Source organism: Dicentrarchus labrax, unplaced genomic scaffold (genome assembly GCF_905237075.1).
Source record: "Dicentrarchus labrax unplaced genomic scaffold, dlabrax2021, whole genome shotgun sequence".
Classification (NCBI taxonomy): domain Eukaryota; kingdom Metazoa; phylum Chordata; class Actinopteri; family Moronidae; genus Dicentrarchus; species Dicentrarchus labrax.
The window spans coordinates 12954882-12982673 of record NW_026136703.1 but is presented as its reverse complement, the minus strand read 5'-3'; the positions used below and the strand labels follow the sequence as shown (position 1 = coordinate 12982673).

At 43.9% G+C, this 27792-nt stretch overlaps 3 protein-coding genes across 4 annotated transcripts in view; 1 reads left to right on the top strand and 2 right to left on the bottom strand.

Annotated features, from left to right (window-relative positions):
• Positions 1-3940: 3940 nt before the first annotated feature.
• Positions 3941-15367, bottom strand: slc38a6 (solute carrier family 38 member 6). Its single transcript, XM_051395877.1, has 16 exons — positions 15046-15367; positions 13157-13287; positions 12956-13029; positions 12132-12184; positions 11968-12007; positions 9900-9978; positions 7825-7910; positions 7673-7731; positions 7523-7594; positions 7003-7059; positions 6436-6515; positions 6222-6322; positions 6016-6140; positions 5507-5651; positions 5080-5174; positions 3941-4943 (listed from the first exon to the last, which is right to left on the bottom strand). The coding sequence occupies exons 1-16, from the start codon at positions 15136-15138 to the stop codon at positions 4860-4862; spliced, it is 1374 nt and encodes a 457-aa protein (XP_051251837.1). The 5' UTR covers positions 15139-15367; the 3' UTR covers positions 3941-4859.
• Positions 15368-15413: 46 nt separating this feature from the next.
• Positions 15414-18702, top strand: trmt5 (tRNA methyltransferase 5). Its single transcript, XM_051395870.1, has 5 exons — positions 15414-15505; positions 15617-16215; positions 16648-16772; positions 16905-17544; positions 18410-18702. The coding sequence occupies exons 1-5, from the start codon at positions 15465-15467 to the stop codon at positions 18469-18471; spliced, it is 1467 nt and encodes a 488-aa protein (XP_051251830.1). The 5' UTR covers positions 15414-15464; the 3' UTR covers positions 18472-18702.
• Positions 18703-18704: 2 nt separating this feature from the next.
• mnat1 (MNAT1 component of CDK activating kinase) overlaps positions 18705-27792 on the bottom strand; it is a 31753-nt gene continuing 22665 nt past the window's right edge. For both annotated transcript variants that reach the window (XM_051395888.1, XM_051395889.1), the window contains exon 8: positions 18705-19020. In XM_051395888.1, coding sequence (XP_051251848.1) covers positions 18900-19020 — 121 coding nt within the window. In that variant the 3' untranslated portion in view covers positions 18705-18899. The remainder of the gene's footprint in view (positions 19021-27792) is intronic.

Below are 27792 nucleotides of genomic sequence, written 5' to 3'. Positions count from 1 at the left end.
TTCTGGTCGACAATATAAAATCTGTCTTGGTGACAATGGTGAACGCAATCTTGGAGTCAAGTCGGTGTGATCATTGTGTTGCTGCTACTGTGTTTGCCCTGATTGTGGAATGATGGGTGATGAGTCTGTCGGGCATTTCTTGCCCTGGACACTGTTTCAAGAGTCTCTATTCAAGACAGCAACATGCTGCACACATTGGTTTAGCACTGGAGTTTTCAGTATTTTTGGTGAAAGACAGTTTTGTTCAGCCTGTGGTGCTCTGACATCCACAATGGAGGTAAGGTGAAGGACATCACCCGTCTACACATGTGTAAGACGCATTGGCTAGTGCAAAGCAGAAGCAGATGACACTGTCAGGACACATGATGTCACACATAAAGACCACTAAAGATAAGCACAGCCTGTTGAGCTTTTGTTACAGGAAATAATGCTCTATGCTTCCTGTTACAAACAATTCCCTCAAACTTTGTTGGCTGATAGTGTCCTAGTCTCTACTTTACCCTGTTGGCCTTTTATCAATATGATTTTACAAAAAGCATAAAGACATTTGAGTGTAAAAACTCTATCATGGCCAGAACATCTGCTGTCTCAAAAGAGTCCTCAGAGCGAGGAATGTTCTTACTGTGACACAAAGAGCATGTTTTCTGATAGAGCGTGGAAATTGATTAAAAGCAGAAAAGCAGCAGGGAGTGATGGTAGACGGAGGGAACGGAGAGACTGGAGAGACAGAAAAAAAAATTAGATGGAGAGCACTTCATCAGTGATGACACTTGCGTATCGATGGCATTTGCTGAGTTGCAGTCCGCCACCATGACTAAGAAGGAAAACCACTCATCATGCCAACCAGCATTAAAAGGCTTATGTGAAAGGCCCTTGAAGACACCTTTCAGCCAGGAATGCTGGTTGAACGAGATCATACGGGTAAACAGAAAGCAGATGTGGATGTTCTCAGATTTGCTGCAGTTTCTGACATCCACTACCTGTAATGGCACGTTTATCTGATGTTGTTGTAACACAAACAGGAAGAGGAAGTGGAATTCTGCATTGGCTCTGCTTTCTGCCAGTAGTAATTTGTAGAGGATTGCAATTACCTCAACGCAAAGTCATACTGAACTATTTAGATGCAGATGATCTAATCCAGTTGTTCCAACCTTCTTTTTTTGTCCAGATGTAACCCCACAGCACGGTCAGATACACACCACCCGTCGATTCAAAATATTTTCCTATTAATGGATGAATAATTGATTTTATTTAACACTCTTTATTAGTGAATATTGTTGTCATTTTTTCATTACAGTTGAATTGTAAATGTTAATTTAGAAGCCATTTGTCCATTAGTCAACATTTGTACTGGCTTATTACTTGTAGCTAGTTCACAATTTCAACTGTTTATCCTTTACTTAAAGGGACAGTTCAATCAAAAATTCTTATTTTTCCTCATACCTGTAGTACTATGTAGCCACCTATATTATTTTGTTGTGCTGATATTTTAGTTGATTAAAGGACCTGTGTGTAGGATTTAGTGGCATCGAGTTGCAGAACGAAACTAACTGAACGCTGCTCCTGTCTGTTAGTGGGATTTTTTTTGTTTGTTTTTGGCGGGGGGGGCTTTTATTGCCTTTAATTGATAGCAACAGCTGAAGAGTGACAGGAAAGGGGGGAGAGAGAGAGTAAGAGAGAGGGGATGACACACAAAGGGCCACAGGGCGGAGTCGAACCCATGGTTGCTGCAGTACGGACATCGCTGCTGCTCGTGTCTGCATTTGAGAACCTGGGGAGAACAGGCTGTGAAGTGTGCAGGAGCAACTACGGTGGCCATGAAAGAAATGTGAAAGGACCTATCTATAGCCAATGTTTGTTTGTCCGGTCTGGGCTACTGTAGAAACATGGTGGTTCAACATGGTGGTCTCCATAAAAGGCAACCTGTCTGCGTCTGTACATAAAAACAGCTCATTCTAAGGTAACAAAAATACAACGAGCCTATATTAATTTGATTATACACTAATCAATATTATGTTCCATTTCTGTCCATAGTAGTAGTAGTAGTTACACACTGGACCTTTAAGTTGAGTATAATTGAATGAATTGTTGTAATCCCTGGCAAATGCAGTCAGAAGTACACCTAGGATTCAAATAACCCTAGTTGGAAATCACTGACCTAATCCATGAAGGTTAGGTGTAATAAGATGTCTCACTGTGTCAAAGGTCAAAGTTGTGACATTGGGATCAGACCCAGCAGTTAAAAAAAAAACTGATCTCCAACAACAGAAAATAATTTTCAAAGAACACAGCCGACACCTCTTAAAACAATACGAGAGCAGAGGCTGCCAACAGGGGATTCATTTCAGCCCACCATCCTTTCTCCGCCTCATTCCATCCTTTAACCCTGGGAGATGGTGTTGTCATACTGCTGGACATGGGCCCAGGGAGTGAGTGAGTTTAACTAAACAAAAACACTCCCACCCTGGGCTGAGGACACTGCCCCAGTTAGACCTCCATAAAAACAGTTCTGGTCTGTGTTAACGTGCATGTTTCCAACACATGATAAAACTGGGAGAAAATTGGAGCATCTGGTTATCTCTTCCTAGTTAGGCTTTCATAAACCGAGAGAGGAATGTCAATGAAACGAGGAGGAACCAGACTGCTGTGAACACAATCTGACACTAGGTGGTAATCTTGTGTTGCAAGTGCGTTTCGCTCTGCGGTCCCCATAGGAACCGATGTATAGAAGTCAGAAGCTGTTTTAATTCCTTAAAGAGCTTGTGTTTCAACAGGAATAGTGACAGACGGTTGATGGTGGTCGATGGAAGTGCTAAACTACTATATATTACGTCACACTCCCCTCCCCCAAGTACATTTACTCAAAAGGTACTTGGACTTTCTTGCACTTGGATGTTTCCATTTTATGCTACAGTATACTCTACTCCACTACATTTCAGAGGTAAATATTCAGCTTTTTACTGGACTACATTTATATGACAGTGTATGTTCCATATTTTACATTTAAAAACATACTGTGTGATAACCTTATAAAATACAATGCACTGCAAAAGATCACATTGCAGATTTCTACCTAAGAGTAATTTCCACTCTAAACTACTAAGATAGTTAATAAATAAATAAACTAAATTATTTGAGAAGTCAAAAAATTCATATAAATTTGTGTAGTTCTCCATTAATCATCTCATGACCCTTCAGATTTAGTTTGTGGCCTGTTGGAGGGGGCCTAGTCCCTAGGTTGGGAACCAGCGAACTACAGGAACATGCTACTTACAGTGTTAACAATCTAACAATACCATGTATAATAAATACAGCCGTCACAGGGGACATTCTTCTGCAGAACTTTTACTTCTGATATTTTGTACATTTTGCTTATAATATTTCTGTACTTTAATTTAAGTAAGAGTAAATTCAGGGCTTGTAATGGAGTTTTTTCTGCATTGTTGGTACTTTTACTTAAGTAAAGGAACTGAACCCTTCCACCGCTACTAACTACCAGTTATATTCAGTGTTGAGAGTAGTCGTGGTACACTTTCTTATGGGAGTGTCCTTCGGAGTGGAGGATGGAGGTCAGAGATATTTCCTGCACTGGGGAACCTCCCTTGAGGGGGTGTGAATAGCAGGCAGCCACTGCTTTCTGCAGGGACGGTGGGGCTGCTCGGCCTAATTCCTTCGATTAAAAGCAGCAGTCGGGTGGCTGTAGGTTCCAGAGGCAGCATGAAGACAATCTAAACAGCATCATGATTAGAAACGTACTGAGCATGTGGCTTTCATTAGCTACAGGCTGAACCCACAGTACAACACGAGGAGCATGTCTCAGCGTCAATACTGTGCCTGCCAATCAAACTCACAGCTACAAATGTGACATGTTAAACTGACGAGCTTTCCATAACACCGATAAAGACATGTTAGTGGATAAATGAGCAAACTGACATTTCAGTACATAAACAATTTCCCTTTTATTAAATGCCAGTAATTAGAAGAATACAATTATATTATTTTACATTATAACCACATGAAGTACATTGTAATTAACTGGTCCAAACAAAAAACGATTAGTTTAAAAATCTCTGTCCCAACTGCTCAGTTTTTGTCACATTCATTAAAGCTTTAAAGAATACAAGTAGCAGCAGAAACACCTGAGGTCTGGACTGTAAGTGGTGTGGCAAATCAATACGTGGCTTAAACAATGAAAACAAGCTTGAAAGAAAAAGACAAAACCAATAAAGTGAATAAAATACATGGCTATAAATCAGGGAAGGAAAATTAGTAATAAAAGTAAAGTAAAACTGTGAAAATGTGCCATAAAGAAAATAGAAAAAATAGGTAAACCTGACACAATTTTTAAATACCAGCAGATTTACATAAGGATCGTGCACCTTATGTAAATCTGCTGGTATTTGATATATACAGAACAATTCAAAGGTTAATTAAACAATAAAAAAAAAAAAGAAGTAAAATGAAGTCAAGGAAATTGTCAACTTGCTTGACACTTGACACTATTTTATTGTTATGTTACGCAGTAAACCTCGTGTATTTTTGTTCAAGACAGAATTAAAAAAACAGATTGTCCTGAATTGGGTAAAGTCTAAAAGTCAGCATGTAGAAAAGATGTGTAAAAGGGAGTAGAAAGTCCCCTTTTTTCTTTCGGCTTGTATGTGCTGGGTTTGGTTTTGTGAGTTAGAAAGTACAGAAAAAGAAACACTAGTCTAGTGTTGAGAAGAACTTTACCATAAATAATCTGCCTGAGGTGATGCTGATTAGCATCTGTCTGTTCCCTTCCTTTATCCAGTATTCAGTTTCTTTGGCACGCTTTTCCCTTTCTTTGCTCTTGTGCTTAATGTGGGGCCCAGAGAGGGTTAGGAGTCCTGCACCCATGTGATGACAATGATAGAGAAGCTGATGAGTCCCATAATCAAACCAAAGACCACGAGAAGTAAAGCCTGGGGACGCAAGGAGCATAAACAACACAGTAACCATCATTACCTAAAAAAAACAGTTAGTAGTAGTTGGTAAGTAAAATTAACTCAAAATGTTTCTGTTTGAGTTTAACAGTATTTCATATATTTGTGTAGTTACCCCAATGGAGTCAAATGATCTGAGGGATCGGTTGCTGATCTTGAGGTAGAAAATGCCAGGGAAAACAAACAACAGGCAGCTGGATGTTGTCGATCCTGGGAAAGAAACAGGAAATTCAATGGAAGTGCACAGACAACATACTATATGTCTGATAAAAGCAGCTTCATAAACTGTTTCAGCAGGGCTGCACCATTAATTATGTATAAGCAGATACTGTGATTTTAGCCACCGCAATCAATAATTGTGGAATATTGACATCTTGGCTGAGATCTTGGCTGCTTTTAATGTCTGCTGCAGCTGAAAACGGATCATAATATTTAAAGTCACAGTTAATTGACCGTACAGCGTCTGTACAATTAGAAAAAACACTTTATAATTTACAAAGACCATAATATCTAGCAAAACAAAGCAAAGCAAAAACACATACCCACTACGCCAAACACATTTCTGATATCAGGCACAAAGATGGCCATCAGCAGCACCACGCCCAGGATGCCTAGAGTTGCAATGATGTGAATCAGCCAGGAGAAGGGACGTCCTCCAAACAGCAGCAAGATCACAGCCTTACGGGCCTGCAGCATCGAACAAACAAAGCTCATTTGAACCAAACATACTCACACAAGATGTACTGTATTAGTAATTCTGACCAAATGTCTGGAAAGAGAAAGAAAGGAACTAGAGTGATGTTTGGACTGGAAGGAAGAACTCGTCTGTAGTATTTTAAGGATTTATTTTTCCAGTTGCAAAACAGGAACTTAGCAAATGTACAGACGTGCATTTAATTTGAAATTCAGCATTATAAATACATATAAATCCACACAAAAATAGCACTTAAAGAGAAAATAATAAATAAAAATGTTTTTAAAAAGTGATAAAAAACACTTTTGGGTAATTTTTGCTTGTGTTGAAAGAATATTCTGGTGTCAGTGTACTCACAGGGAAGTGAATAAGGGGCACAGTCAGCAACACAGAGAGTAGGATGGCCAATCGAACAGTCATCACCATGATGTCTCGAGGCATATAGGTGTCGTAACCAAGCAGCAGCTCAGAGTTCACATGAGCTATGAGGAGACAAAAATAGAATGAGAGTACAATGCCAACCGATATGACATTTACAAAAAAGTGTGTCACTATAGGCTTACCATAGAAGGTGAGATAGCCAAACACCGCAGAAATGAGATAAAGCAGGAAGCTGAGGCCAATACTGACATTTGTAACATTCTGCATCCTGCTCTTGGTCGGTCTGAAAGACACAAGGACACATTCACTGAGTTTACGCAACTGGTGAACAATAGATTCACTGACTTAAATTACACATTAAGAGCAAAGGTAAAGGTGAGAGATGACAGTGCTGACCGGTCCAGTTCGCAGTAGATCGGCAGGATAGCTGTGTGGCACAGGAAGGAGAAAGCCATGGTGGGGATGGCGTAGGCACTCTGAAACACACATATGTCAGAGCACAGCCGTCATTAACAAATTATCAGCTTACACTGTTACACAGGAGTGACGGGGCAGGTGGGGTCAAGGTATGGTTTGTGTAGCAGTAATTAGCATCTGGGCTGTGCTGAGTATGAGGATGTTCAGGTGTGAACAGAATATGTCAGTGGAGGGAAATATATATTATAAGTACTCTGTAGGTGTTGCTTTAAGGATCTTCTCACAAAAAAAATTACTTTGTCTAATTCTGACATATGGCCTGAATGTTTGACAGAAGTGTGAGTGGCAGCTGCACAGCGTGCTCGAGTTATTTGCATATAGTGTGTGTTTGTGTATGTGTGTGTGTGTGTGTGTGTGTGTGTTTGTGTGTGACTTGTCACCAGAGTCAAACAACTGCAGCGGACCTACTTTCAACAACTCCTCACTTGCCACCTAACAGGTTCTGCATGTGCAGTGTAGAGAAAAAGGCTTGATTCATACACGTACCTTACTGGAGATGACAAAGAGCTTGGGTGTACATTCTGAGTCAGAGGAATTTGATATCTGGAGAAACAAGGAGAGAAGAGGGAGGCGTGTTATTTCTGAGAGGAGATGACTTCTGCAGTGCAGTTGCAAATGGGAGAAACATAAAGCTGGATTTCATTGCCTGGCTTTGGAGCTAAAAGGAAAACAACCATCTAAGTAAACCATGCCAGGTCTGAAGCTATACTATGGTCTGTGTAATTCCAAAAGGCCAGGGGTCATTTCCAGACTGATGCAAGGTCATCTGAACTTCCTTCCCCTCAGGACTGGCACCGTTCACCATACACAGCTCTCTGCAGCATTCTCTGGTCCTCATCAGGAAGAGTCGACACAATCAGTACACTCAGTCTCTAGGGTTTACCCATAATCCTGTGGCCGTGACCGTCTGGCCCAGACTACCTACATCAGACTCACGGTATCTTATGTCCTCGTGTTGGTGTGCACGCGGACAAAAATAGAAGGAAACTGAGGTTGTTGTTGTTACCTGGAAGGTACCAGAAAGGGTAGTCACATTGTGAGGCAGAGGGCAAGGGATGGACCATTTCTTGACCACAATCTGGAGAGGAGACAACAACATGTCAGCAACAAAAAATATGAAAAATGAAAGATTTCGAAGGGGTGTGATAAAGCTCACCACAACTGCAAAGTACAGCATGAAGAAAAAGGCAATACTACTGGTGTAGCCCAGGAAGCCTGTAAGGGTTAGAGACAGATCTGGTGAGAAACAACAATTCAAACATTCAATCAGGTCAGCAAATCAGGATGCTACTTGATCTACCTACTTACCGATTTTAGGCAATATTGACAGAGGTAGAACAACACATAGTGTGACTAGGATCAGGAGCAACCTGCCATCTTCATACCAGGCATTTCTGGAAAACAAGTGGACATGAATTATTAAAAAGGCCAAAGCTGAATCAAGCCGCATTTCCCATCATCTCCCTGGTCCTGCAGTGCATGTCATGGATAGCAGAGATGAATCTTCAACGCCTTAAAAATGGGCCGTCTCTGGAAATTTGTCTCCATTTTGTGCTCAAATACAGAGCGACAGATTCATCATGTGGTACGAATTAAGGGCTTTAGCTCTCGCAAACCATAACAATTATGTAATTCACATGCAAACGTTGTGTCGCTCCGTCATTTGAGACCACATTTCACTTGCCGGGTTTTTGGAGAGGGGGAATAATATTTTCCTTTGCTGAGGGATAGCCTTGGCGGTTTATTCAGGATTGGGGAGCTTGAGGAGAAGGAAGGGAGGGGGGAGGGGGAAAGGGGGGGCACTGTTCGAGGTGACACATGTGGAAGGCATGCCGGCTCCACTAGGGTCGGGGTCGGGTGGGAAGGGTGCTGCTGTATGCTGGACCGCAGCGTGGGGTCATGAGGGACTGGCTCCACCACTCTTTATGGGGCTCCCACAGTCAGCAGCACCTGCTCTGACCACATCAACACCCACTGACCCCTGTTTGGCAGTTTCACAGCTGTGGCGTTACCATAGGCGCTGATGGATTTGTCTCTGCGTCTACACTGTTTCTGCCCTGTAACTGGATGTCAGGGAGACCTCTGCTCTGACCCTGGACTTTCTCTTGTCCAATCACTTCTACTCTAACCTAAGTTTAGCTGAAGCACTCGACCACAGCTTAGTTAACCCCCTTCTCCACTTTTACAGACCGTAATGCAGGCATAGAGAGGTAAAAAAAAAAAAAAAATCTCCACCACCACTAGGATTTGGCTTGAGGCTTACTGTAAAGGCGCAGGATACCTAGACAACCCATGAAATGTGGAACATTTCACGCTATAACAAGATGCAGGATAGCTCTCAGTTAAGGCTGGAGTTTGACTGCCAATGAGTCAATCTCCACAGTGTTTAAGATCAGCATAAATCTGGCCAACACAGTGCAAACCCAAATCCACAGCTGTCCATGTCTTTGGCCTTGATACTGAAACATGATGAGAAAAACTTAAAACAGGACACACAGTCCATTAACGTAGACAAAGACCAAAAAGATTGAGCACAACTGTGTTTTCGCTCTGCTATATTATGATAAATGAGCCAGAAAAAAGAAACACGTTTTAATATAAAACAACTCGTTTATTTAGGCTTTGATGGAATTGAGTATGTGTCTGTTAACATCCCAAAGCCACTCATTAACAGAAATGTTTTGTTTCCCTCAGCAGTGAGCTGTAATTAGAATGGCAAAACTGATATCCCCTTGTATCAGTCTGATTCCGGGGAACATGTGCGAGAGATTTGGGGGTGAAAGGAGAGCACTAATACAAAGCAGCTGTGTGTGGAAGATTCAGATGTTGACGGATTGGGCTGAGAGCAGCTACAACTCTTGCTTAAACCAGTGTGGCCAATAATAAAGTGATAGAAGTTACATTCTTGGCCTGGGAGCTCTCTGTGAGGGCGAGGAGCTGCAGGCTCGTCCACGTAGGCCAATGAAAGACACAGGCTGCTGATGATGGGTGATGAATGGCTCTCTATCGTAAATACATTTCCTCTGGGCATGCTTGGGGCTATACAACACAGAGCACGAGTAACCCTTCAATGGCTCGCAGACAAAGTATTAGTAGTGTGCTGTGGTTTGGTGAGAGATCTTCTTCTACCGCATTATTCATACGTTTCTCATTACCCTACAAATTCCAGTTTGTGTAGCTTTGTGGTGCAAAAGTGTCAAATTTGACTTATTTGAAGGCCAAAAGGTATAATCTGCAACATCATGGGAACAGGAATGACTCATTCGTTATCTTAGTGCAGCTAATCTAAAAGAATGGCTTGGTTTTACCCGCAGCTGTGACAGATTTTGTACCAAATTTCCTTACTGGTGAGAGAGGGAGCCCACTGCGCTGTATATACCCACCCTGTGCTGTCTGTGCTCAAGAAGCTGTCGATGGCTGCAGGAAGCTCCGACTTCAAGATGAACAAATAGGATGACATGGCTGAGGGAAGAAAAGAAAAAAAGGCTTCAGAAAATGTGTTTTCTCTAAATCAAATAAACAAAAAAAGCACATAATCATACCAAACTACTACATCATAAACATAGCAGATGACTGTATGTTGCCACAAGCCATCCTAAGTTGCTGTGTGAGGGTGGTGTACGTTTTCCAGCGCAAGGAAATGGAAGGCAGGGCGGAGGGGGTACCACGGCTCTGAGTTAATGCAGATGGGTGGGGCAGGCAGCTCAAGGGGGATCACTAGCAAAGCCCTTGGTGCGGAGGAGCAGACATTATGCAGATCTTCCAACTGCTGGAGACCAGGAGTAGCAGCCGGGATGAAGAAGTGCGAAGTGGGGAGGAATGCTAACAATAATGATCTCTGACGCTAATCCAGGTATTTCTCCCCCTGCTCCACCTCACTAGGAAACAGGATATTATCAGCCTCCAACTGGCTCTGACAGCCTTCCACAGACAGCCAATCAGAGAGGGGATCGGGGTCACTTCCCGAGGGTCATACCAGCCCCCCCGCCGAAACACCAGGAGGAAAATGGGGAAAGGAGAGATGGAGATTGCACCAGGTGGAGAGGATGTTTCTGGTTGAATCAGGATTCAGATGCAGTGTGTGGTCAGTCATAAAGGGAGAGAATGTTAAGGGATTTACATTTGTGAAGCGAGGCAGAGCCCGAGTTAGCTGGGACCTTATTACCCCAGGGGCAGGTCTCGCACTAGCCGTTAAATAAGCCTAGACCATAATCCCTCAGATCCTGTCTTTGTTTATATAAGAAAATTCCTCCAATAACCCTCCAGCCCACACAGACGCAAGGACACTCTGTGGAAAAACTGCCATTTATAAGCACTAAAATCTGTCAATAAGAGATTATTCTGAGGCAGCAGTCGCTTTAGTGTTTTAGCCAAAAAGTTTCCCTGTGAAAGTTTAAGAAGAACCATAAAAACAAAAATCTTTTGAACCACACAAACCCATACAGACACACTAACAGGGTTCACACAACAGGCATGATGCAATGGTTTAGTTGCATGCAGTTGGTCACTGTAAGCACAACACTTGCATAGGAATTCGTGGTGGTAAAATACTTACATCGCTAAACAAAAAAGGCCCTTGAGTGAAGAAAAAGGATTGTTATTGCCCAAGTGGTAGGAAAACATATTCTAATAATAAGCATGCACGTAAAAATTCATTGGAAATTTAATGTAAACCTTCTGTGTGTGGTCACCAAACAGTGGGAGAGTGTGTTCAACATAAGACAGAGCCACTTTCATTTCATTAAGAGTGAGGGGAGAGGCAGGCTGAGAGAGCCCTGGGCTGGTCAGTAATTAAGGTCAATTGGCCCATCAGGCTTTGGCAGTGCAGATGAATGTTTACCCAGAGAGAGGCTAATTGCACTCTTATAAAAGGGGCCCGGGGTGTAGACAGATGCATGCTGGAGTGCTGGCTCTCACACTCTCACACATACTGCCCCATGCTGGGAAAACCACAAACATACCAGAGGGCATGGCAATAATCCACTCAGCCGTGCCACTAATGACTGCAGAGGAGCTATCACCTAAGCTCTCCGCTGTCTGAGGAGCGCTGTTTGTGGCTGAGGAGATGGCAGTAGGAGAGAGAGAATTGGGGAGGGGTCCCATTAGGTTACTCAACACTGGGTGGGTTTACCATCAGTGATCAATTAGACGAGAAGTCAGGTTTCAGGCCCGTGGGAGGGGGCTGAGAGGACAGCAGCTACAGAGTCAAAGGTTATCAGGGAATCTAGATAATAGCCTTACAGGAAGGAAGGAGTAAACATCGAACACAGAGGCTTCTGATCACCAGCAGGAGGCACTATCTGCCTCCGAAATAAACTGGCCATAGTCTGACCCTGCAGCACTCTGCACCCTCTTCACCACTCTGCTTCTCAAAAAACCACAAAATCGGTTTATGTCCAACATGTCAAAAATAATGTATGTAACTGTACAATGAAATGGTGGCTGACTTACCACCAATATTTTGGATGAGGATAGCAATTCCAACCATAACCTACAAAGAATTTTGAAAAGGCGGTTAGTGTGAATATTTTTCCTGGTCTTGTTGAAAATATAAGTGAGTGAATTCCTTTTTTGACAGGCCAAACTCACACGAAAAGCAAAAAGGCAACACTTACTTTTCCTGGCTTTTGCAAGGCTCTCCCTCCAAGGTCTTCATATGAATTGATACCTATGAGAGTCGGATCAAAAACAAAATCAGACTCACTCAACTACTTAAAGAGAACTCTACTGATTTAGCATTGCACTACTATAACATTGTCGGACTTACAATGGACAGCTTAAAACAGAAGGGTCTAAATTGAGGCAGCAGAACCAGAAATATTATCTGTTTTAGTCCATGCATTCTTCTTGTCAAAAACTAGTGCCTACATTACCCACAATGCAACTCAACTGCCAACAGTTCAGTCAGAGATTTGAGTTTGAGTTGGATGCTAATTGAGTTGCTAGCCTGCAACAGAGGTGAGGAGAGGGCTACAGAGCTCTGGTAACGTCACTTCTTTCTAACCCCACACCTCCAGATTGTTTTTTTATTTTCAAATTTGTAGTCTTCAGCTCCAAGCAATGCCGACTCAAGTGACATCACTTGAGGCAATTTATCAGACTTTGGAATCTGGCTTTAAAAGCATACGCAGTGGTACAACCCAAAACCAGAAAACACACTTTAATGTGAAAATATGGTGACCCGTTTTTTAAATTGTCCTGATTGGTTGTTTCAATCACTCCTAGGAAGTAAAAGAAGACAAAAACAAAAGATACAAAGAGATAACATTAGCTTAGACAACATATTATCTGGGTTCCCTGATCAATGATCTAATCACAAGGGAAGTAAGGGGGACAGTCTGTGGTGTGGGTAAATAAATCTGGTTGAAGCCCCCTGGATAAACACACAGGGATGTGCTTATCTAAAGTTAGACTGTTGTATCCATTGTTAATCACTCACCTGTTTGGTCACATAGTGTCAGAAGGAGATGTATAGAATACGCTGCCAGGGTGGACACTACTATCAACAGGATACTAGAGAGGAAAGGTACACAGAGCAGGAATTGTTGTACATGTAGTTGTATTTATGTTGCATGTATTTAAGAAGCTGACAGATATTTCAACAGCACTGTGGTAGAAGATGTAATGAAAGCATTCTTACCAAAACCCAACTATTCCAGTACTAGCCATGGCATAAGCTAGACCCAGTATACCGCTGCCCATGATGGCATTTATCAGGTTAAACACAGAGGAGGCGAACGAGGCTCCTTTGGCTCTGGTCTGCACTGAGCCCTGCACACACACAGCAGAGATAACATTTAGATAAAAGATAAAGAGGTAAACAATGAGTGTGAAGACAAAGGAGCAGAAGACATCTGATTATTTTTGTAAGAGCTTTAAGAGAATTGCTCCTGACAGTATTAAGAACAACTGGCCGGCCCTGATGATGGATGTCATGAAACAACACTGCAGTGGCATGTAGGATCAGGGAATGGAAATGGGAATGGATGGGGTGGGATTTGAGCTGCTGGCTGTGGGACAGCTGCCTGAGCTCAGGATAAGGGGAGCTGCCCAAACTGCTTGACCTCTCTAATAGGGGATATCCTGGAGAGAACGAGTGGCAACTCTGGTGTCAGTGTCACAACAAGCTCGGCTTGACCTGCGGGCCGTTGAATCTGATTCACCCTGGGTTACAGTACTGAAAGACAGGAAGTAAACTATGACACCAGATGGAAATAAAGACTGGCTACAATGTAAAATAATAAAAGCAGCAGATTAAATTGATAAATAATGTGATATGACACAAACTAATGTATTCATATCAATGTATTCAATCAAATATAGAGTATTATTTTAGTTGATGTGTTCGCTGTAAAGTCATTTGAGACATGTTTTACCATAAGTAGTTTAATTAAGTATCTTCACAATGGCTCATTAAATTAAGTGCATGTCTGTTTCTACTGTCACCTCTTCCTGTGTATGTAAGTGTGTATTTCTGCTCAGAGGAAACCAATAAATGACTGACATGGATTGATAAATATAATTATGAACTGGGATTACTGGCATCCACCTACACTGATTACTACTGATGAACCCAAAGACACTACACAGATCCACATTTCGTTGCTTCTGCACTAATATGCAATGGCCTAGATTAGATTAATAAAACATTAAAGACAAAATAGAATTTCTTTACGTTCACTCATTTACTCCTTTGTTCAGCATCATAGAGACTGACAACAGGCCGGTGTCTCTCACAATCAAGAGCTCCACAGAATATGAATAATGGAACAACTGTCCACGCTGACAGCGCCCACAGAGACTTCATTACAATATGGAAACATTTTCAACGCTCAAGAAGACTAAAATAAAACCTTTTAAATCTCAAACAAAAACACACAGTATAATTTGGTAGTGTAGTGTCAGCGGACAAACACCCAACACTGTCCTCATCACCATCAATATGTGTTTTGATCAAGGTTGTAGCACCGAGGTTATATCCTCTGTATTGCTGTTGAGAATTTAGAAATGTTTGTTTATAATTTATAATCTACAAGAAGAGAAAAATAACTCAGATTTGCATTTTAAGGCTGCCTCTGATGGACTCAATAACTTTAAATCTGACCCTTTTTTAAGCAAAACAATGAAGTTTAAACCAAATAAAATGAAGGGATGAAGTGTGCAGACTTCGGTTTGTGACACTGATCATCAGGAGCAGACTGAATGTCTTGTGTCAATCAGTGAACTTCTTCTTTATATAAATAAATATAAATATAAACTACACCACACTGTAGTTTCTGCTTTAGGGTGGACTTTCCCTGTAAGTGCTGACAGAGGCAGAAAGCTGAGAGGAAACAGAAAATGCTGAGAAGTTTTCCAGAACAAGCACGTGATGTCTGTCATTACAAGCATGTAGACGTCACTCAGCTCCCACAGTTTACCTGTGCAGGTAAAAGTGACTGCTGCTGCTTATTCCTGAAGTTCACACATTTACACTGAAGCACTGTTTCTAAGTTGTGTAACACATAATGCTGTTTTTTAAACACTTACATTAGTTAATAAAGGCGTTGTTTCGCTGCCTGCGCGGTCCCCGGCTGCGCATTCACTATATAAATCTGTGTTAATATTTCCATTGATGCTCATTTTCTACTCTCGACGAAACTCAGGACTCAAACTACAAAAAAAATAATAATAAACTACAACTGAAACAAACTCCCGCTGCTCCAAACTTCACAGTGCAGCTACCGGGACGACGACCAGCTGCGGAGTTATGAGACCATCTTGTCTTTCATCACTTTTAAAGTCTCCTCTTATCGGCCCGTCAGCTGCTCACTGTTGTTGTTGATCATGACTCGCGTCACGTGCCCCTCTCTTCCGTCGCGTTTGACACGTCAGAGCGGAGACTGCCCAATCAGGAATCGACTCTCCGCTCCTTCGACCAATCACCAGTCCGCTTTTGTCGACCGTGGATGACGCAGTTGAAGCATGCCGGAGGACGGAAGATGTTGAGGTGAGCTCTGAATGTGAATTTTCTCGAAAATAGGCGCATAGTTAGTATTTATTTAGTGTGATGACATTTAGCAGCAGTTCACAGTTAACAGCATCCTGTCTGTCATTTCAGGATTCTCTCCAGAGTCTCAGCATCTTCTTTACAAACTCAAAGAAACCTAAACGCAGCCGCTGTGCGCCGGAGCCTCTGTTGTGCAGCCTCACGGTCAGCCCCGCTTTGTTCTGGCCTAGCTGTGAACATAATGGAGCCTAAACTGTACCGACCCCCTCCAGAGGTCCGGGGTATGACCTTGCTGGACAAAGAAGCCTTCACACGGACTATCACTGTCCCAGCTCTACGGGTGCCCGCTGGGGTCTTAAACAAAGTGGTAAAGAGCCTGAGAAAGTCGTCCATCCAGCGCCCAGGGGTGCCCAGAGTGGTGCAGGATGAAGAGGGGAGTAGTGACTTTCGTTTGGTGCTGTTGGACCCCCACAAAGTCACCTCGCCAAACTCCTTCAGTGAAGCTGAGGCTGAGGCTCTGAGGGCGTTCGGTGTCGCTCAGGAGCTGCAGCACTACAATCTGCAGCTCACCTATCACAACCTGAAGAGCGAGGAAGTGCTGGAGGCTGTGCTCCCTCAGGGTCAGGATGTGACCTCTTCGTTCAGCCGGGTGGGACACATCGCACACATGAACCTGAGGGAGCACCAGCTCCCGTACAAGAACCTCATAGGTGAGAGGCAGGTGTTGCAACAGAAGGAGTTCATACAGATGTTTTTCCAACCATTTATGTACAGTTTGGACTGTACTGTGACATAAACTCATGTGAATAATCCTTTAGAGGAAGAGATTTATATTTATATCCGTGCCCTCCAGTCTAGTTTTGGGCGGAAACATTTTTATCAGCATCCTCAGAAAACTTCCTGCTATCCAATTGCACATAAATTGCATAATGTGCAAAATGATATAGAGAGAGCTGCAGCTGCATTACATATTTTTATTATTACTTCCGTTATAAACACAGTTACTTTATTACATGTAAAGTATTAAGTTCTGTTTTTATTTCCTTCCTCCCTAAACGTTTCCGACCATGGTTGAACAAAGAAAAGATTTCAGAGTTGGTTAATCACATCCATTGCTAACCTCCAGGCTACTTTCATTGTAGGTCAAGTCATCATGGACAAAAACCCCGGTATTACCTGTGTGGTCAATAAGACAAACGTGATCCACTCCACTTACCGCAACTTCAAGATGGAGGTGCTAGCTGGAGAGGAGAACATGGTCGCCAAAGTAGGTGAAATCACAAGGGTGCAATTATTTCACATTAATGATACACAGATACTTACATGGCACCATCCGCTGCTAGAGGCAGTCTCACATATATTCACATCATTGAGATAATCTTCTTCATCTGTGCTACAGGTGAAAGAAAACGGGGTGACGTACGAGTTTGATTTCTCCCGTGTGTACTGGAATCCTCGGCTGAGCACGGAGCACCAGCGTGTGGTGCAGCTCATCAAACGTGGTGACACCGTGTTTGATGTGTTCGCTGGCGTCGGACCCTTTGCCATCCCAGCAGCCCGCTTGGGTGCCAACGTGCTGGCCAACGATCTCAACCCCGAGTCCTACCGATGGCTACAGCACAACTGCAAACTCGGCAAGGTGGAGAAAAAAGTCCGAACCTTTAACCTGGACGGCAGAGCGTTCGTCCAGGGACCTGTGAAGCAGGAGCTGCCCGCGCTGCTGAAGGAAAAAGCCGCTGTTCACGTAGTGATGAACCTGCCTGCCTTGGCTCTGGAGTTCCTGGATGCATTCAGAGGTCTGTTGCACCAGGAGCCTTCCTGTGAGGAGAACCTACCCACAGTGCACTGCTACGGTTTCTCTAAAGAAGGCGACCCTGAGACGGACGTGGTGAAGAGGGCTTCCCGCAGCCTCGGATTCCCTTTGGAGAACCGATGTTCTGTGCATTTTGTACGTAATGTAGCACCCAACAAAGATATGATGTGTGTGAGATTCACACTCCCTAAAGAGGTCCTCTTCAGCGGTGATCACGAACAGACTGGTAAGAGTTAACTCATAAAATGGAACAGTAGAAACTGAATTACAGTGGAACCTTAACATTCCCTGTTTACAACTCGTGTGCCTTACAGCAGTGGTTTCCAACCTGTGGGTCGGGACCCCCACTAGCTGTCGCCAAAGCTTTACAGGGGGTCGCAGGGCCTTCCTGATTTCAAGGCGTATAAGAAAATGAGCCATGATCGGCTGTTATGACAACTTCCGGTTCCATGGTGAAATGTCATTCGACCCAAAGTCGATCCGATCAATTCCCTGAATGAAGAAGTTCATTAAAGTACAACGTGTGCACATCACCAAAAATTACCATGAACTTCAAAATGGCTGACTTCCTGTTGGGTTTTGGGTATGGGTCCTTGAGGCTTTTTTGCTTCTCTGGTCATGATGCATGTGCATACTGATTTCTATACATATCTTTGAAACGTGTCTCGGGAAGCTGCTTTGCCACACTCGTGTGCAAAACTCGTAGAATATGTACATTTCCAGAACAGCCAAATTTTTGAGTTTTGGAGCATGTTGTGGACACAAAATATGTGACTCATTGGGAATGAAATAATAATTATACACAGTAGGCCTATATCCCAGCTTTTGGTTCACTTCTGTAAAGAAAAATAAATGTAAAGTAAATTGTCTAATAGCAATGGCCAAGCGTCAGGGACACTTTCAGCTCTGGGAAATTGTGATGGGAATCTTAAACTGGTCTGACATTTTACTACAATGATTTACGATAATCAGCAGACTAATACATAATGGAAATAGACTTCACTGTCAGATGGCCCAAAGATGATTTTCCAGCATGGTGGATAATAAAGTTTTACATTATTCAATTCTAAACAGATTTTCTTTTTCCACAGAGCCTTCAGAAGAACCAGCCCCAAAGAGACAGAAGTGTGAAGAAGCTAAGGATTCGATGTAGTTGTCATATTGACCCGTCATTATGAGGAATCCAAGGAAATACTTTGAGTTGCGAATGGGTTTTTTTTTTTTTTTACAAGGAGCGTTTTACTTTTATTACAGATGTTGTTGCATCTTATCATAAGAAATAATAACCCAACATTACGTAATAAATTACTTCCATTTGTTCACACCAGAATGTATTAGAACATCATACATTTCACTTTTAAATAAATCTATAAAATAACGGGCAGATTCTCTGTGTTCATTGTGATTTATTTAAATATAAAAATAACACAAAATATAAAAAGACCTGACCAAAAATCTGTCAGAGCGCTCTCCACCACAGCAGCTTTTGCCCTCTCCATGGTTGCAGCTGTGCGGTTTTTAATAGTCCTTTTATCACATTTCTAACCAGTGGCCGTTGTGCTGTTTGAGCTGTGGATGTGTTCAGCCTTTCTGAGGAAACAGCCCACCGAAAGCATCCTGAATAGCTCGATGACATGCCAAAGCTGAGGTGTATCCTCCAGCTGTGTCCTGAGGCATGGCAGCCCGCACGTGGTTCAGATACCTGAGAACACACAGAGAGCCCTGGTCAGTAACATCAGTGAGGTATTTTGTAAATAATGTGACTGACTGGCAGCCCGAGAGCTGGTTTCAAAAGTAGTTCCTGTGAGTGTAACTTGAGTGTAAGTTTATTCTTCATTAAATCCACACTTGAAGTTATTTTTTCTGGCTCTCTGCGACCCTTTGGCCCTTTGATGAGATCAACGAAGACAGACGTACCCGTACACTAACACTAGAACACCTTGTGCCTAAAAGCCTCTCCAACATGGCTCTATTAAAGTATTATGGGTGTCTTTTATTTTTTAAGTGCTTACAGATGTATCCTGCCAAAGCCCCTTTTCAGGTTTTTTAAGCAAAGCCAAAAGTCACTGTTTATTTTTACATTCATGCACAGACAGAAAAACAGTCAAGATGTTAATCCAGTCTCCACATCTTGTCCCCACAGTGAAAGATGCCCCCTCTACATATGAGTTGTGTGTGTATAAGGGGGGTGGACTTGTTCCCCTCCCACCCACTCTAATCCTTCGTCCACTGTTTTGTTCCATCAAAAAGTGATCACTGAGGGAGAAACCTGCACACATGTTCTTAGCTGCTTTCTTGTAGCATCTGACTACAAAGCTAAAAAAGCAAAGTGCTCCAGCAACTGAGACAACACGTAGCTTTGCCTGTCAATACTGTCTACCCCCCCCAACCTACAGAAATCATAGTCCTGGCAGGGCTAAAGCCCTCACACGAGTCTGGCTTTGTGGCCCCTGTTCCTGTGAGCTGGGAAAACTTCAAAGTGAAACGGAAATCAAGAGCACAGACAGCCCTCTGTGATTTCTGTGCCCATTCAAGCTGCTTTACAGAGTAACCTAACACCTGTGGGGAGACTGGGAGACTGAGAGAGTTGAGGCGTGTGTGTGAATGAGAGATGGACGGGGAGGAAAAGGTGTTGGTGAGACTACACGCTGAAATGATCATATTTTGCTTTGGTGTTTTAAGATTCTACGAGGTGCTTTGTTCCTAACGCAATAAAACCATCACAGAAAATAAAAGTTGAAACATATTCGCTAGCATGACGGTGACATAAACACAAAGTCAAACATTCATGAATATCACGCAAGATGACCTTGGCTTGTCTTACAACAGACAGTGAAAGTGAGAAGAGGAGCAGCTAGAGATGTCAATCAGGTCTTGCACACAAAGACCACTCATCACCCACTAGAGAAACAACACACAAGTTCAAAACAGGAGGCCCAGTGATTAATAATAACTTCATTAGGCGCAAGCTGCTGTAGCCTGTCCTTCAGAGCACTTGAGGGAGGTCTTCTCATATGGCTTCCTGCATCAGATGAGTGCTATCTATTGATTATATTGTACTGGGCCTTTTTAATGGTGAAAAAAGTGGGCTATTTACAGCCCAGCTAAGTCTGCTCTTCCTGCTAATCTAATCCCCAAGCTACTCATGTGGTCATTCCTTCCAAGAAAGCTGAGAGCTCTGTGTAACTTTATACCTGCCTGCCCCTAAGGATAGAGAGAGAGAGCAAGAGAGCAAAAAGAGAACATGAAGGAGAGGGAGGAAGAGGGTGAGTGGTGTAGATGGGGGGTGGGGTGGGAAGTAGAAAGAGGAGGGAGGATATGAGGTGAAATCACCTTTGGGTATCATCATCACAAACCCTCTTCTCTTAAACCAACCCTGTCTGCCCTCTGCTCACCCCTAACACCCGAGGTTAGTTCAGTTCTGCTCCATTAACTCAGCGGCTGTATCCGCATCTTCCTGTAAAGGCTGGCCACATACATATACGTGACCGGCTATAGATGTTTGTGAAGCTGAACGATAAACTCGACTCTTTGCACATGACTGTACATGACGATGCTGAAACATTAAGAATGGACTGACAACACCTAAGACATGCAACGACATGAAATGCATTAAAATGTGCAGCACCCTTGCCTCCAAAAACAGGCAGACTCTTTACACTGTCTTCAATTGTAAAACAACACACACACACACACACACACACACACAGACACACACACACACACACACAGACACACACACACAATTCCCCCTCTGAAACAGACGCTTCGAACCCCTCTGACGCTACTGTTTCACTGTGTGCACTCACTCTCCACGCCCTCCGCCCCCCATCCCCTCTTTCTCCCTTTCTCTCTGAGGACTGGACTGCCTTTTGTTCGCAGGGCCCTGAAATCCAAGCCGTTTCGGCCGGTAACATCTTTCACTCTCCGGGCCCCACTGGAGCATTAGCTGCAACTCGATATGGGTCTTTTCAAAGCCTCGTATTATTGGGTAAATATGGGTCACTTTGGACTGGCCCATTATGTCGCTGGGGGGGAGTGGGAAAAGACGAGTGCAGGTGATGAAGACAACTGAATGACACAGTAGGACAGTGTGCGTGTCAGACTGCCATCGCCACAAGGGAATATGACAGGGGTTTTCCATTAGTATACACTCTCAACAGGAGTGATATATGTTTGTCTTCCTTTACTATAAACAATGTACATGAATTGCTGTAATATTCATTTGCACTCAACAGCAGCATGTGTGCAAATGGGATTATTTTTTTTATTGTATTCTCAAAAGCACAATAGAGGATAAAATGCTTGCATTATTTTTCAACCTCTACTCATACCATGTGCTATTACCCATATCTTTCAAAAAACCCCATGTGCAGTTGGATCAAAACTGTTCAGTGCTAACAGCATTTTTCCACTCGGGTCTGGAACTCTGAATACCTGGGCAATGTCTCCTGCTAATGCTAATAACGGTCAGAGTTTTTCCTGACGGGACCCTGAAAGTATTCCCCACTCCGGCTGCCTGGAAAACACAGCGCAGCCCCATCTCTAATTCAAAGTGAAAAGATAAGTGGCGTAATGTTCCGGCGGGTTCTGCGTGATTTCCAGCTGAGAATGTGTGGCTCCTCTTTGTGTTTGGATCGGCGATCCTGCTGCGGAACAGAGGGTGTTTGGGTTCTTCAGGGAAAATAGCTGTGAGGCTGGGACTCCAAAGGAAAAACAGCAGATATCACTCGGAGGTTCAGGCTGCATTGGGCCTCTTGTCTAGACTCAATGTGTTGGCTGGAATTGGATTAAGAGGAGCTGTGGAAGCCCGAGCTTGATGGAAAAGAAAAGAGGCCTGTAATGCTACAATGGCTATTTCAGCAAGCAGACACTTAATCAACATACAAACCACAGAGCAGACGCAGAAGACAGTGGAGCAATCTGAATCAGTCTTAAACAACCCTTACTGTACAATTACTGTATGTGGTTTGGCTGCTTTTAAACAAAGACTTAACATTCCGGTTTACCATACAGCAAGTTCAAAGAAGCTAAACTGGATCCTTCAATGGGACAGAAAACATGAGGCAATATCTGAATCGATAGGAGTTTCTGAGAGAATCCATAAATTCTGAACTGAGGCTGCTTTTACATTTTTTTCTTCAAAGCTCTGACCTGAGGCCCGGCCTCTGCTTGGCACCTGTCCGCTTTCACAGCACCCTCACTGATCCAGGGTCAGCATTTGTTTTTATTTTACAAAGGATGAGAGGCGCTTTGGATTCAGCTTGTCGTCAGCATGATTCATGACCCAAACAGGGTACGCTGACTTTCAGGCAGTTGGAAAGATAAACTCTGTATTCTGTTGAATCAACACTGGAAGGAAAAAATGACATCTACAAAGACGAATCAATACAACCTACCCTACCTGAGACCGCTCCAAGGACTGAAGCCTCATTAGCTATGTTTATTAAAGCGAAGGAGCTTAGACTGGTGGGTTGAGTGCAGTAAGAGTGCCGCTGACACAGGGCAGGCTATATCTGAACAGAGGCTGCCCCATACTACTGAAAGGCCAGTCATGAGGCTGCTGGATGGCAGTGTGAATGTCCGGAAGTCTTCCTTTAGCGCTCTGCTCCGGCAGCGGTTGAGGATTCCTGGCCTGGAAATGATGGGGGCTGGATGGGGGCTGGAGGGGGGGTGCAGAGCCACACACCTGCCAGATGATTTGTCATTATAGAGGGGTCAGCACTCAGCTGTCACCCCCTAATCACCCATCCTACCCCTCAAGTCAACCCCCCTTCACCCCCCAAACTCCACTCCAGTCCTCCAAAAACACCCCCTGCATTCCTCAGGCAGCTCCAGTTTCACTCACAGCACTGCTCCCCATCTGCCCCTCCTTCCTACACTCTACCCTGAGAGAAAATGTACCCCTGTGAGAGACACAGCACACTGAGCGCATTGTGTGGATGTGCGATGTGTGCTTATGCCCCCGTGTGTGTCTACACAATTCATGTGTGTGAATACATGTTTATCTAAGGGCAGAGCTGTTTCGATACCGACAGCAAACCGATAGAGCAGAATTTTACCAGTGAAGAACGTGTGAATTGGTCCAGGCTGCAGTCCAGAAACAAAACCCCCGCAGACAACCCAAACACAGAGGGCTCTCACAGGTATACTATATCTGTCAACAGCGGTCTTTCATCACCACAGGTCAAAGGTCACACTCTTTTCCATTGAATGCAGCTTCCTCTGGGACGTGCGAGTGTGTGAGACAGATCCTCAGCCATTAGCCTACCCACTGTCCATCAGATTATCTCAAGTTGTACTGTGAGTGAATCTAAGGGGGGCTCAGTGCGGTTACATCATATCCTCACGAGCCTACAGACCCCTTATCCATTATCATGTGCCTTATCATCACCACCGACAGGCTCCGCATCCCAAAAGAGAGGAGGAGAGGGGAGGTGGGTATCGCTAACACTTAGTTAAGGGGAGAACATGTTTAGAGTGTTAACAGAAGCTTTGGGTGACACTTGACATTAACGCTTATAGAAATACATTCTCACGTGGCGTTACTGACAATCTGTAAGTTGTTCTCAAGAAGTCAGCTTGTTGGTATTAGTGATAATGACTAAGAGGTAAACTTGTTTTGTGTCTATAACAGACAGCATTGTGGACATACCTAAGATAAAGGCCTATTGTGCCCAACTTCACTTCCTGGTCCAAGCGTCACCTGTCACTACTCATCCAGGGATGTCTTGTGACCTGCACCTCTTCAGTCTAACCTGATGGGGGCAGTAGAGGCTGGCTGACTGGCTGTGCCACTAGCTTCACATATAACCACAGCAGCCGTGGGGCTTGGAGAGGCATCACACACCCCGCTAGCCACTTGATACAGAGAGCATCTTTCTTTCGTCTCCTGAGCTGCCACTTGATAACTCTGCCCCCTGGAGAGCTTAGAGGAAGAAGAAGGGGGGGAAACCAGACTGGAGAGGGAGGATAATGGCATGACATCAGTGTCATCGTTAACCAAATGGGGCCGTAAACAATGGAAGGACATATGCTGTTCAATGAATGGCTGCTAGCACAAGGCACACCCATACACACAGCAAAGGAGCCTTGACAGTTAGATGTAACATTTTGGGAATAGAGCACCGATACAGAGAGGAAGAATAGAGTTTTCCCGAGGGAGAGGGGGGTTCGCCTTCACAGGTATCAGTTACTGAAGCACCTTGAGCACTAGGGAGAGGCAAAGAGGATTTCAATTAGAGAGAAAGATGGGAAAGTAGCAAAGAAGGGGGGATGGAGGAGAGCAAAAAGGTTTGGAAAGATACAGCGGGGGGAGGGTGATAATTCAAACATCATAGTGGAGAAGTACCTCCTACCATGAGGTGTGTGTGGCAAGTCTCCACAGCCAAGCCACAAATGACGGGAGTTTGTTTTCTTTCTCTAGCTCTTAAGAGGGGAAAATGAGCCAGCTAATCCCCCTGTACATTGCCGGGCCCTTTGCCCCAGGGGTGAAGAGCAGAGGAGAGGCAGGGAGATCAGGTCTGTTAGTGTTTGTGTGAAAAACACACACTCAAACTGAGTGTCCACATAGTTATGAGTACCAACAGACTCAAAATCAAAGCATGCAACCCTAGACTGTGTGCGGTTGCTTTGCTAAACCTACACAGATCAGTATGTGCTAAAATAGCCAGGAGACATCATCTCACCCTGCGTTGTGTCTTGACCCCGTCACTTCTAGGCTATGACACAAATAAACCTGGAGGCAAGAGACGCTGTTATCCGCGGAGTTCCCTACCCGCTGGTGTCTCCTTCACTGGCAGTGGCCTGGTTTCGCCCAGCCTGGGTTCATCTTGGGAGGAGACGGCTGGACTGTTTGGCACAGAGCCCACAGAGGGAAAACAATAACGCTAAAAGCAGACCTCTTCAGATGAACAGAATACACACAATACAAATGTTTCTCCCGCTCGGTCATTCAGTAAAGCCTCCCGTTTCCGCCCACTCTTTGGGTCAGAAATGACTCACCCACAAGTAAAAAGCCTCGAGTCGACTACAGTGTGTGCTTATTTTGACTCATACTTCAAGAGAAGATCAATATTTGCACAGATCTATGAGAGGGAAAACAATAGTGATCTGGCCTCCACCAGCTCTGTCTGTTAATGGTCTGTTTACTGAGGCAGACGGGATAATGGCCTGGGTGGGGGCTGGTGGAGAATCGGACAGTGGCCGCACTCCATTCTGTTTCTGATCTAGTTAGTAACGAGGAGCGTAAGCACCTACAGTACAAGAAGCTGAGTATAAAAGCAAGGTGGTGGCTATATGCTGTGAATAAAGATGAGGCATCCAGTTGACATAGACAGGTTTGCAAGTCAAATAGCTGGACTTGAACCTCCTCACTTTCATAATGCCTGCACTCTCTTTTGGCTATGCAAATCTTAAATCTGTGAGCCCCACGGCTGCAGTCAAGCTTCTAGATCTAAGCTATGGAAACACTTATATGGTCAGAGAAGCACTGCATTGAAGTCTATAGTTACTGGCCTTGCTGGATCTAATAACACAAGACACTGGCACAGGCAATGACTGTGTAGTGTGGAAGAATGGAGGATATCAGATATCTGAGAAACCAAGTTCAGCTTTAGGTCTTGGTTATGGTGGCAACCCCAAAGTATTTGAGGGAAAGCCCTACTGTTATGCAAGAGCCAAATAAACAATTTTCCCATAAATAGCACCATTTGGCAACGTCACTGAATATTTTAATTGGCTGAATGAGAGCAAAAATATGTGCTTTGAGACATTATCTAATAGTAGTAAAAGCAGATCAAAGACTACTGCTCTTGAGGGAGTTCATCTGAGGTCACGCTAACCGGCGCCTCAGTCTCCAGCTCATAACTTAAGCATCAAAGCTGTGTTTGTGTGAGAGAGAGTGCGTGAGTGCATGACTATTTGAGGCCAAGAATACGAGACCAGTCTCTCCAAGGTGCCATCACTCTGCTCCCGTCAGTCTCAGCACTCTGACATCCCGGTGCTGCACCTCAGGTCCCCTGCGGTCAGTGACCTCTGATCCCCCCCCGGCCCTTCTAGGCCCGTCAGGACCATCAGATGGATATGTGCCCTGCAGGGATCAGAGGACTTGGGATACATGGAAAAGCTATTCATGCTCGTTTTTCTAGAGATTCCTCTGGAGCGGCTGTTCTCTGCATATTGAGTGAAAAAGAAGAATATCATGGCTGACTTGCACTTTCATCACAGAGTGAGAGGGGAAAGCAGGGGAAGGAAAGAATGATTTGTATGCAATTTAAACCTCATATACTCTAATTTAGTGATGGCAGAAATGGATTCAAGAGTACTCTATGGACCATGTTTAGTGGTCCTGCTAACTCCCAGAGCCAAATCCAGGGTCACTGGTAGTGCTCTTGGCCAGCTAGGCCAGGGCTGGAAAGATGGAGAGCTCAGACCTGGAGTCAGGCCAACCAGGCAGGGAGAGGCTAGCAAAGCTGGCTGCCAGGAACTGAGGGTGCTGTGATGGCACCACTGACTATTCTGGATATCTCCCTCCCACCAAAGCACTTAACATGCAGTATAAGCCAACACACAAACAAACAAACAAACAGATACACACACCATTCACATAAACACGCAGACGCCAAGGGATGCTTGGAAAACTAAAGAACAGAGGCAGGAGGAGAGCATCACTCAGAGACCCATTAACCTCTGGCTCCCAACCAGAACAGTGAGCAGGCGTCCTTTAAGTACACGTTAAACATAGCTAGTCTATGTGTGTGTGTGAAAAGTGATTTATGTATTATTTCAATGTGTCCATGTGTCTGTATATATGTCCATAAAAAGACTGAGTCATTTTAAATGAAGACAGTTTCCAGGGGATGAAAACATGGTTGTCCTCTGTATTTATGAATGAAGGTCACAGAAAATGACCCATCGCTATTTAACCCTTCAGCTAGTCACTAGTAGTCCGTATTGGTGAGAGAAAGTGCTCTGAGGAATACTTCCTCATGCAGAGAAATGCCTCCCCAGGAGAGAAGTTCCAGACTAAACACTCTACTCATTCAGCTGCTCCCCTTCACCCCACCGACAAGAGACGATGCTTGACAAGCGCTCCCAACAGAAAACCTCACTTTTTCCACCAATTATAGAAAGCAATGCGACTGGGGGAGGAGGCAAAACTTCATAATATTATACACACTGGCATTTGGCGAAGAGCATTGAGCAACCTCTGTCAGAGAGAGATGGGCTAATTTCAGGGCCATCATTGCCAACACAAACAACTGTTCTGGCTAGCGTTCATTGTCAGCACTTGAGGTTTGAGTCGAATTTTTCAACGCTCCGCAGCCAATTTCTCTTTCCCCTATTTTTCCCCCCATATGATTTGTCCTTGTCCAAGATCCCAGTCAGTCTTTCATCGCCTACGTAGTCCGAGCTTAAATAGTATTCTTATAGAGAACAAACTGAGACCCAGATGCTCATCTACACACACACA

Bases quoted from the DNA above. Each gene is read 5' to 3' on its own strand.
- slc38a6 (XM_051395877.1), bottom strand. From the start codon at position 15,138: ATGAGCATCAATGGAAATATTAACACAGATTTATATAGTGAATGCGCA. The intron at 7,732-7,824 runs GTAAGTAGGTAG...TAACCCTTACAG, and splicing joins GTCAATATTGCCTAAAATCG to GCTTCCTGGGCTACACCAGT. The intron at 4,944-5,079 runs GTAACTACACAA...TTGCGTCCCCAG, and splicing joins GATCATTTGACTCCATTGGG to GCTTTACTTCTCGTGGTCTT.
- trmt5 (XM_051395870.1), top strand. From the start codon at position 15,465: ATGACGCAGTTGAAGCATGCCGGAGGACGGAAGATGTTGAG. The intron at 15,506-15,616 runs GTGAGCTCTGAA...CTGTCATTTCAG, and splicing joins GGAGGACGGAAGATGTTGAG to GATTCTCTCCAGAGTCTCAG. The intron at 16,216-16,647 runs GTGAGAGGCAGG...CTTTCATTGTAG, and splicing joins CCCGTACAAGAACCTCATAG to GTCAAGTCATCATGGACAAA.